At 32.5% G+C, this 12062-nt stretch overlaps 1 protein-coding gene across 1 annotated transcript; it reads left to right on the forward strand.

The window, feature by feature from the left end:
* Positions 1–5768: 5768 nt before the first annotated feature.
* LOC121114312 (uncharacterized) lies at positions 5769–11611 on the forward strand. The gene is made up of 6 exons (XM_040708239.2): positions 5769–6107; positions 6776–10559; positions 10636–10741; positions 10815–10955; positions 11023–11134; positions 11208–11611. The coding sequence occupies exons 1-6, from the start codon at positions 6041–6043 to the stop codon at positions 11282–11284; spliced, it is 4287 nt and encodes a 1428-aa protein (XP_040564173.1). The 5' UTR covers positions 5769–6040; the 3' UTR covers positions 11285–11611.
* Positions 11612–12062: the final 451 nt, after the last annotated feature.

The following is a 12062-nucleotide window of genomic DNA, read 5'->3' on the forward strand; positions in this document are numbered from 1 at the left end:
TAAAATGTGTATCTATAAAGGTGGAAAGAAAGAGTTATTTTTTGACCAGAGTTCAATCACGGAGAACAATGGTTTTTGTATTTAGCCTACATACTTAGGTATGTAGGGTAAATCAGAGGTGTCTGCAGGGCGTGAGCCGGAGGGGCTGTTGCTACAAACAAATTAAGGAATTATTGCTAATTAGTAATACATTTTTTCGTCATTCGGCCAAATTATGCAACAAAGCAAAAAATTAGGACTGGATTTTTAAAATTTGTTTCCAAAAATTTTAATTTCTTATGAATAGCTGTAGATTCTTGAGTTTTTTTCTAAAAATGTAATATTTGAAATTTCATTTTTGAACTTTTTTTTGCCAAAAAATATAATTTCCATTGAATTACTTTGGATTTTTATTATTTTTTTCCGAAAAAATTACCTGTTTTTACTTAACTTTACTTCAAAATCGATTATACATCTCTTATAGTGACCTAGGGGATGTTAAGAATTCTCTTTCAGAAAAATAAATTTACGGAAATTACCAACTGAAATTACGTTACCATTAATTATAAGGTAAAGTATTCCACTCTCAACGACCTTATGGACTACAAAGTCGTTTTTTAACCAGAAAAGGTTGTATATGAATTAATTCCGTGGTTTTATTATTATTTTCTGTTATTTAATAAAAATATTGATCCACAACAAATTTCCTTCTGAATTCTTCAATCGATATGTTTTAAGAAGTGAAATATCTACTTCAGTAGTGGGCATAGCATCATACGCAAACCTTGTTTTAAAACCAAACCTAAAAGTAGACTTTCCTAGAAAATTATCTATCCATTAAGTGCAATCAAAATTTCATAAGCAATGTTTTTTTATTAATACAAGTTCATTTACGCCGTTCTAGTTCTAACCCACGACCCACAGTTCACAAAAAATTTAATTTTTGGCGAAAATTTTAAAAATTATATTTCAAATATTAAATTTTTTGAGAAAAATTTCAAAAACTTATAGCCATTCACAGAAAAAAAAAAGTTACAAAAAGTAAATTTCAAATATTAAATTTTTTGGAAAAAAATTTCAAAAATCTATAGCTTTCACAGAAAATTTAATTTTTTTTTGGGGAGGGGGATACAGCCACTCAGCATATCCCCTCTGGGCGCCCCTGATAAAGTTATTTGAACTCCTAAAGACATTCATTATAAAATTGTTTTACATCGATTCTCTCTCTCATTTCATATCAGTGATACTAAGAGACAAAGAAAAAAATTGGCCTTAGTTGGTCAAAAAAAAGAAGAAAAAAAAAGAATGCGTGTTCTATTTATAGAATTTTCCTTGTATAAAACTATACGCCAGCAAACTACTATGTCCAACTTGATTAGATACAATCGCATATATCTGGAAAGTGTCATAAACAATCAAGTTTATAAGGAAAATATAAACCCTAAAATTAATTATAATTTCTATGATTTATCAAGAATAATTTATCCTTTTTGTCATTTATTATATGTCAGACAAACCGTTCTACTTTTTTATAAATTCAGGAAATGTAACATATTAAAAATCAACTATAATAAAACATAAAATCCAAAATATTTTTCGTTAAAATCCAAAATAGCATTTGTTTAAAAAACAGATAGATCAAATACATCTTAACTAAAAAAAGTAAAACTTTCTAAAAACACAAACAAGAATCTTTATTAAATATATTAATTTCATAATATTAACTCTCCCCTAAGTCATCTTTTTTGGAAATGAAATTATGGTCATCCTACTTAATTTGTGTTTTAAAAGAAAACAATCCTTTTCTCCATTTTATAGGCATTTTCACTACCTATAAAATCTGATACTTATGTTTTCCCTCGTAGCATCAAGTCATCGATCTTTATACAACAGTTTAATTGTCAAATGTTGTGGCCAATCAGGGGCGATAGCAAAATTATATTTTAGGGTGGCTTGGTGTTAGAATTTTTTTGAAAACACAAATCCAAAAATAAAATAAAATTAATTTTTTTCCTCTAAAATCCACAGCCATTTACAAAAAAGTAATTTTTTGGGAAAAAAAATTCAAAGATCTATAGCTATTCTAAAAAATTAAATAAAAAAAAAATTATATAAAATTTTTTTGAAAAAAAAATTCATAATCAACAGTTGTTCATACAAAATTTCAAAAATCCATTACTATTCATATAAAGTTACTTTTTTCGAAAAAAAAATTGAAAAATTAAATTTTTCAGGAGGAAAAATTTGAAAAATTAAATTGAAATTTTTAAAAAAAAATCCAATAACAAATTTTCTAAATTTGCCAAACGCTACAACCCCTCCAGCCCACCCCTCTGAACGTTCCTGCCAAGGGATGTATTTTTCTTAAAAATGATGTAACGTCATGATGATGATATCCACCACGTTGAGTCATAAACGATGTAAATAAAAAACCTTTGCTCCCATTTATGACAGACTTGTTTTTCCTTTTTCATACCACCATTTCAGATTAAGTTTCTTTACGACTTTTGTCCATTTTATTTACAACAGCATATTATATTGTTAATATACCAAGCCTCCTCCAAAATGGCGTCCCTTTTGGTTTATTATGCAATATATGACGTAAGTGAAAACAATTCAATTATAAATGTTTCAAGAAATAATAGACTTGGAGTATCGACATGGAAAATATGAAAGTCAATTATCTTGAATAAGGTATAAACAAGTTCATTTGATAAGAATGAACATCTTTGTTGATGTCCCACAATCAGTAATTTTTTTTTATGTAGATGAAGTCTAATTCAAAAGTTTATAGATTTTTTTTAATAGCAATATCAAGAATTTCCAACATTTCCTTCGGTTTAGTATGCAATTATATCTATTATGTGAGTAAAAATGATTTCTATACATTGAGGTTTAATGTACGTAATCAAGAGCGTCCGCAAGATTATATTTTTTGGGAAGGGCTTATTAGATTTAAAAAAATTGGAATAAAAATTACAAAAATTAAATTTCAAATATAAAATTGTTTGGAAAAAAAATTCGTATATGAACTTTTTTTCTAATTCAAATATTAGAGTAAAAATTAAGTTATTTTGAAAAAAAATTCTGAAAAATATTTAAATTTTTTGGAAAAAAACTTTAAAAGTTAAATTTCATTTGTAAAAAAATTGAAAAATTTCATTTCAAATATAAAATTTTTGTACAAAAATTTCAAAAATCCATAGGTATACAGAGAAAATTAAATTTTTTGGGGAAAAAATTTGAAAAATTTAATTAATTTTTTTTTTTTAATATTACATTTTCTACTAAAAAGGAAAAATTCCTTCATTATTTTGGGGCGGGAAGTCTATTGTTCCCCCATCCTGCCCTCTGCGGCCGCCCTAGTAATTAAGGAAATCATACTTTTGATTGAATTTTGAACCAATTAATAATACCCATTGCATATATGTATATAAATGTATACACAACATATGTATTTGACTAGAAACTGAAAAGTGTTTTTTTTTTGTTTTTTTTCAGAGTGAAATCTGCCCTAAGGCCCTCTTATAATAACTGGATTTAACCTTATTATTGGTTCTTCGAGTCTTACTTATGTATGTACACATTACATTCTTATAGAGGTACTACATTTCGTTGTTTTTATGACTGAGGGAAGGAGCAGGCTAATAGTAGTAATATGTGTAAGTAAGGCTGTTGCTCTATAAAAGGGTTTGAGTAAGTAACTTATGACCAACTCACGAGTCCCCGCCCTTAAGAAAGAACCCCTATGTACTTTGCTGGGATGCTGCAATCATTGAAAGAGAAATTTATCTCTCTACGTGTGTATATGTGTGTAATAGTTGTACTTGGTACTCAAATAAATCATATGTATGTATGTAGAGTCAAGATAACCCCATCAATAAAAGATGCCTCGCAAAAGAAAAAAAACTCGTTGCTGTTTCAACTATCCACTCATTTATAAGTCCGTACATACGATATACACGATATGTTAAATACCTAAGAGAAATCTTTGCAATCCACCTCTTTCTAATTCAAGATTAATTAAATATTAATTGATAGGAAATAATATTAATAAGAACAATCCCTATAAAGATGGATGGGCCCCCAGCCCGTCTTTTACTTACATATTTAAGGAGGAAATAAATACGTGATGGATTGCATATTATTAAAAAAAGCAATTGTTTTAAACAAAAAATTAAATAAATTGTTTTAAGACGTATTATATCTTGTATAAAAGAATTGAAGATTGGATACAAACCCCTTTAAGTATTAAATCATACACTTTTTAGAGTCGGACTGTCACGGCGTGACATGTTAGGAGACTATTCCAACCAAAAAAAACCTGGGCATTGGGTCCATTAAACATTGAATTGCACTGGGATACAGGATCTGATGATACTTTAGAATAACACATTTGAAATGATTGTGCTTAACAATGGTTTTTTTGTTTTTTTTTTTTCAAATATGCTACCGGATTTGTGACTATCTTGGTGTGTATTTAATAAGTGTACATTATTGTTTTTGCAAAAAAAATAAAAAAGTTTATAAACTATGTGATAAATAGCTAAATATAATCAAGCTATTCAACCCGCAAACAAAAATCCAAGTCATGGCCCTAGACCCTCCTAAAATTTGGAGCAACCCTCCTTGGGCATGGGTCTGGTTATGGGACTCTGGAACTATGGAATGGTTTTATGCAAACTTTGATTGTTTGGGTTTTCCTTTTAGATAAGACTCATTGTTCGTATCCAGTACTTACAATATTCTACTGGGTACGTTCGAAAGTGATATTTGAATATTATGGCAATCTCTTGAGAACTTATTTAATTAATAAACTAAATAAAATAGAAGAAAAAAACGGTAATTATTTTTTTGAACTTTTGAGAAAACATGTGTCTTGCATTCAGGGGCGTCGGAACCAATTTATGAGGAGACTAGTTTTTATTTTAAATGACGACACATACAAATGCTACCAAAATCCCTTGACTTTAAATTGTGTTACTGTAATTTAAAGAGTAGTAATGGGGAGGAATGGTCCCCAATTCCGGTGCTAATTTTTAGAATATTATATTCATTATGATAACCGACTGACCACATCATAAAATTGGTTTTAGTGTGGCTAAACTTTATAGGCATAAATTTGGAGATTCAGATTTTTATAGCTGAAAATAGAGTTCTTGTTTATTCTTATAAGAACTGAAACACAGGCCGTACACACTTCTTACTTAGTAGTTCGTGAACCAGGTAGATCAGGAATATCCCTAGTATCAGACTTATTAGATGTTAAGTGAAAGGAAATTTATAAAATTTCTAATTTTTTATTGACTGGTTATATCGAGATAAGTCATCAATGATGATTAATTAATCATTGTCAACGACTCTAATTTTTATTTATGTATTTGAATATCAAATTTGTAAAAAAAAGAGAAAAATATTTTTTTGTATTTTTTGAAAGTAGTGTCATTATTTGACACAATATTTAAAAGATTTTCCTAAAGAAAGTTTGAGCGATGCATCAAATTTTTTTTAGTTCGATTAGTGTTTTTTTTTTTTTTTTTTTTTCCTGCAGACACTTGTTGATCAAAATTCCTAATAGCCGAAAGGTAGTTGATTTTCCCGTAAGTTTTTTTGTTGATATACTCGTATGAACATAAATATATGTATATATAATCTTTCTTTCTTCTTTTTTTTTTCTGAAGAAAAAATCCCGTTCTTTAAGAAAATTCTTAGGTATTTTGCGGCTCTAAACATAATACCACGTAAAATGGATACCCGCCCGCAATAGAGGGTCTTCTTCACCTCACAACACAACACACGCGATCTACCGCCCCTAACATCGGAAGAAAAGTGTAAGATGATAAAGATTATTTCTTAACACTCCGTTTCACAGAGATTCCCGTCATTCCAGAAAAGGAGCTCAAAAGTGAATGTTGGCAAATATATATTCACTAAGTCTGTGAGGGATATTTATATTTACGAATACATAGTTCAATCCAGAATACGAACACACGGAATCCGAGCAAGTTTTATCAAGAAACTAACAACACAATATTTTTTCTAAGTCAAAGTGGTGCTCATTATGAAGTGGTTGATCTCAACGACGCTTCATCTGATTGCTTTGCAATCCCTATCCATAATTCCTTCAGGTATTTTGTCTTATTTGGATTTCATAATAAATATTTTTTATAACCCATTATTAATTAATTATGTATTGTTTTAAAGCCATGGGTCCATCTCTTTATCTCTTTTGTAAAAATATTTATTTATAGGATTTGCATCCTCTCTAAAATAGAGAGAGACAGTCATATAACTGTTGTTGTCGATCCTCTTCCTCACTCCCCTGTGGCCCACCGCTCACCAGGTGGTGATTTTCTCATTAAATAAAGGGCAATGAAACTTTACACAAGAAGAATTTATTAAATACTTGAGTAGATTTCTCTTTATAGCTTAAAGCATCATTGATGTAAATTTATTTTTGTTGCCTCTAAGTTAGAGTCGATTTTTAGAGATGGTAATCAGTACTTTTTTTTTATTATTATTTCTTTTTATTCTATTCTTCTTCTTTTTTAATGGAGAAACCACTTACCCATTTTTATGGGCATTTAATGCATAAACGTATCTTGATTTCTATTACCTCCACTCCTCTTTCCCCCGGACTCTTACTATTAAACCCATAACTGCTTATAACTACTATTGCTTGTACGAGTTATTCATTATTCAAAAAAGTAAAAGTGTTTTACTCTGATAAAATCAGAGTAAACTATTATTTGAGCCCCACAACACCCAATAATATATCCTTGCTGTTCCTTTCCAGATGCGGCACCAAGGCCCAATGATGAATCTATAGAGCCTGGAAAAGATATTTCCAGCAATAAAAAATGTGGAATGAATTCCAGCGAGATTTTTCTCAAAAAAGGACAAAAACAAAAGTTAACCTTCTGGTCCAATGATTCTTTCAAGACCTTTGAAATAACGAATTCCCTTGGCTCAAGTTCCTCCTCAAATGTAGAAAAAGGAGGAGAAGAAGTACATATTTCTGCAAATGGCATACTTGATGAGGGTGTAGACTTATTTTTAGAGGCTGTCAATGGAGGACTTCATGGAATGAGTGAACAACTTGTAGCTCAAAATGAAGAACACAAGGGAATGGAGAAAGAGAGTGATAAGGCAAAAGAGGATGAAGAAAATAGTCCAGAGTATAATCCATCAATAAGCACTACCACTATTCCATCATCTCCAGTCACCACAATACTATCTTCCGAAGAGGCAGAGGACGGAATCACTAGAACTAAACCAGAAGAAAAAATCCAGAATGAAAACGAAAAATCATCCACGACGATTCAACCTGAAGAAGAAAAGGAAGTTGTTGAGTCAGACATAGCCCCTTCATCATCATCTTCTTCTTCCACTGACTCCAGCACTGTTTCATCATCTCCAATTACCACAACTCTATCTTCCCAAGAGGCAGAGAAAGAAGTCACTCAAACCAATACAGAAGAAAAAATCGAAAATGGAAACGAAAAATCATCTACGACGATCCAACCTGAAGAACAAAAGGCTGTTGTTGAGTCTGACACAACCATTTCCTCATCGGCATCTGCTTCCACTGACTCAACGACCATGACCTCACAAGTATCTACAATAATCATTCCCGAATCGAAAGAAAAAACAACAGTAGGAACAACAACGTCGAGTTTACCGTTAGACGATGATTCTGAAACAAGTGAAGAAGTAACCACAAATGCAGGTCATCAAGAGACTTTAAGCACAACCACAATCATTTTCAAAAAGCAAGAAAGCACAACAACTGCAGATACAGAGAATCAAGAAACTACAGAAAAAACTCTTATAAAAGGACAAGCAGAAGACGAAAGTACCACCACTACAACAACTACAAAAGTATCTATTCTGAAAGATCACCAAGAAACAATGAATGAAACTGTGTCTCCTTCTGCAACAACAACCATCAAAGAAGAGGATGAAGAATCTTCTCCCACTTCCACAACAACCTCTACTGCTGGTCCATCATCCACTTCTATAATAACAACAGACCTAAATGAAGAGGGAGAAGAATCTGCTTCCCCTACAACAACAGCCACCCCCACCACTACAGCTAGCTCCAATAAAGACGCTGCAACCACAACAACCTCCAAACAATCTGAAGAGTTCACAACATCTGACGAGAAAGTCGTTTCATATGATGACTACGAAGAAGAAGAAGACATTAATCAAATACAGAAAGAGGTTCCTGTGGTGGAAAAAGAAGGACTAAATGAAGAGGTACACATGATCGTGAAAGATGATTTTACTCTTTTAGAGTCTGATGCAGAGAAGAACTTTACCCTAAAAAATGGTGAAGAAATGGAAGATGAAAAGGAAGTATCACCAAAGTTGAAAGCCGATGATGGTGAGGAGACAGAGAAGGTTGAGTTGGAAACTGAAATACCTGCTGAAATTCTTATGCCATTGGATAAAGATGATGAAGAATTAGAGATTATTTCTGATGAAGCTTTTCGAATCAGCCAAGAAGCTTCTAATGAGGGGGAAACAACAAAAGTAGAAGAGACCGCAAAGAATGAGGATGATAACCTTCCCATGAAGGAAGAAGAGATGGAGGCTCAAAAGGAGAAAGAGAATGACAAAGAGGACGACGCCATGATGGCATCTGGGGAGAATGAACATAAAATAGATACAATGAAGGAGAATGATGAAACCACCATTAGAATCCCAGTTATTGAGCCAATTATCGTTGATCCTGGTATTGAAATGACGGGAATTGAACTACAAGAGTCAAATGGACTTCTTTTATATGATGACGAAGAGGATAATGATGATATATTGGAAGAAGAGGAGAAGTTGATGGAAGAGTCTGTATTAGACACCAAAGATGATGATACAACTATGGAGACAAATGAAGCTGTAGAAAGCGATCAACCCGTGACTTTAATGTCCCTCTTGACAAATTTTACTTTAGTAGATGCTCTTATCATTCCGACATCTAATGAAAAAGTTGAAACTACAGTAACTGCTACTACTAAGGAATCAAATGACGAGTCAACAACTACTTCCACCACCCCTACCACTACCAAGGAACCAGCAACAACACTAAAAACAGTTGAGTCTGATGCAATGGAGAAGTTAGAAGAAGTAACAAAGGAATTAGAACAAAATAATGACAGCCATTCTGAAGATCTAAAAGAACCCTCAGAGATGGATGACGACAAAACAATGTCAAAAGAAAACACTGAGGAGAAAATTGAAGAATCTTCTCCAATTGATAAAATAATTGAAAATGAGAGCAAGGAAGCATCTCAAGATAAAAAAGATTTCGAAATGGAAGATGATGAGAACAAATCTATAACGACACACTCTGATGACAAAGAGTCTCCTGATCAAAAGACCAATGAAGAACATTTAAACGATGACCCCGCCCCAGCTATCAAGAAAGAGACTGCTCCTTCCAATGCTGAAGAATCGATGAAGACAGAAACCCTGGAATCTACTTCCGAGACCAAAAAAGCCAGCGAGGATGTTGAGGAAACTCAAGAGGAAATGATGGATGATGCTACTACTACTAACTCAACTGAAAAGAAAATGATTATGGAAAGTGAAATTCAAAGTGAAGAACCAAAGGACTCTTCTATTGAAAGTGAGAAAGTGAATATGGACGATACGAAGCATGATAAGGAAACTTCTACTTTAACTCCCAATCACATAACAAAGGCTTCAGAAGAGGAAACTTCGGAACCAAACAAAGAATCATCAACTCTTAGCCTTCCTGCTTCATCCGAATCTGATTCTTCTTCTTCCTCAGAAAAAAATGAAAACCAAGGCACAACGACTGAAGAACAAATCACAACAACAACTCAAGTCTCAAACACGTCTGATAAAGGGCAGATTGTTGAGATTCAACAAACTTCTAACGTGAATGGTCCCTTGTCTTTTGAGAGCATTCAATACTACGATGACACAGAAGACGATGAGAACTCATATGAATATGAAAATAGTGGAAATGCGACGAATAATGTATCCACACAAGTCATTGAGGGTTTCGAAGTACCCCTTCTCCATAATAATGGAACTGAAGATATGGAGGCTGAGAATGGAACATCATCTAATTTCCCAGTTGGTGAATTGTTGACTGGTATTTATGAATTAGTACAGAGCTACATGACACCTGATCCCTTAAAAGACATGGAAGAGCTTGAAAACGATACCACAACAACCATTATGCCCATGAATATCCACAATACCAGAAGAGAAATGATGGAAACAACTCTCACGATTTCATCCACCTCTGCACCATCCTCAGAAGAAGTAGAGGTCGTTGAAGAAGAACAAAAGACAACGGAGGAAACTGCACATAGCGAAGAGGAGGAGAACGAAACAACCATTACGAATAAGAAGACGGATGAAGCATTTCTCCCAGGAAATTTCTTGAGAGGATCCCCTTCTGCAGAAAATATTGAATTAGAAGATACTTTACCACTGAGTGAGGGCTCCAGAAACTCTGTTAAAATACCATTACCTGACTTGATATCTATGGAACCCATCGATACAGATGTTGCTGGAATGTTAGAGGATAACAAATTAATGAGGTAATACAAAATTTAGGGATATTTTAGGACACAGACTCTAAATAAATATTTTCCTTCACTTTTGTTAAATTTACAGAGCCATTAAAGAGGACCCAAAGTCCATTGAGGAGATCTTAAGTAGGAAACGAAGGGACGATGAAGACTCCAAAGAAGAAGAAGTCGATTGTAGTTGGAACATTAAGGTAATTTCAATTTTCCGTTGTCATTTGTGATTAGATAATTTTAACATGCCTCACTATTTTTCATTTTTCCTAGACTGAAGAGAGTCTCTATTTACTCGTTACCTTTCACAATTTGAGTGCACCCTTCACAGTGGATTGCGAGGGTGCCTATATTGAGGTGGAGAGAGAGAATAACGGCTTTGACGCAAGATGGTGTGGAAATAGAGTTCTACAAGTAAGTGTATTAAAACATCCTCAGAACAATTAATCTTCTAATATTAATTTCCCACTATCTAACATAGGGAGGCACGAGTCCTCATGTCATCTTTGCAAAATCTGAGGTTCGCATTACTGTATTTGATGATGGTAATGGTGGGAAGACTTTCCCTACTGGATTTTCAGCTGATGTCGAGGGTATGATACATTATTTATTTTGCTACTTGCAATCATTTGAAAATATTTAATATTTTATTCCAATCTTTTTCAGTGATTGATTTATTCGATGGAGAGCATCAACATGTCAGAAGTGAGGCTTATTCAAATGTAAAGAAACTAGTGGGATAATCCATCCTAATCGAAACGAAAAGTTGAAAATAATAAAACGATACAAAAAAATATTTACAAAAAAATTAGCTCTCTCTTGGTGTTGGTTTGGATATTGTATGAACTTATAGAAGAAAAATAAGTATTACATGGACTTTCAATAATTTATAATGATTAATGAAATAGTTAATTATTATGACTATATATATATATATTATTTATTGTATTTCTAAATACAGTTTTAATGTGTCATGATTTTAAATGTTCTAGTACAACAAGGTTTATAGTATTTGAATAAATATATATGAAATATATATGTACAATGTTAATAAAACAAGATTTCTACTACTTATTTGCTATCATTGGCCCCAATATACTCTAATCCAGCGTTTCTGAAAGTGGGTGTCTCCTAACCGTGTCTGGGGGACCACTAAAAAAAACAAGTATTTTGACATCTAATTTGAAAAAAAAATCTTTCTGATACTCGTAAATATATATTTCAATGCATTCTTTTTACATATGAATGGATATCACTATAAGTTCATTTTAGATAAATAAATATAAAAAATATAACCGTCAAAATCTGTCTCAATTATCAATGACTGTCATGCTAAGAGGTCACAGGGTTCAGCGTAATTTCAGTGCGCAGCATATTATCTTATCATTTAACCGTAAAATACATTAGATTTCACACGGAGCAAGGAACAAGCAACATCATCATGGATCGTTTTCTAACAAAATAAACCCACAAGAATTGAACATGGTTCACTATGAAATGTAGCCTCAACCTACTTCATAT

The sequence above is a fragment of the Lepeophtheirus salmonis genome, chromosome 1, assembly GCF_016086655.4.
Source record: "Lepeophtheirus salmonis chromosome 1, UVic_Lsal_1.4, whole genome shotgun sequence".
Taxonomy (NCBI): Eukaryota; Metazoa; Arthropoda; class Copepoda; order Siphonostomatoida; family Caligidae; genus Lepeophtheirus; species Lepeophtheirus salmonis.

Bases quoted from the DNA above. Each gene is read 5' to 3' on its own strand.
- LOC121114312 (XM_040708239.2), top strand. From the start codon at position 6,041: ATGAAGTGGTTGATCTCAACGACGCTTCATCTGATTGCTTTGCAATCC. The intron at 10,742-10,814 runs GTAATTTCAATT...CATTTTTCCTAG, and splicing joins ATTGTAGTTGGAACATTAAG to ACTGAAGAGAGTCTCTATTT. The intron at 10,956-11,022 runs GTAAGTGTATTA...TATCTAACATAG, and splicing joins GTGGAAATAGAGTTCTACAA to GGAGGCACGAGTCCTCATGT.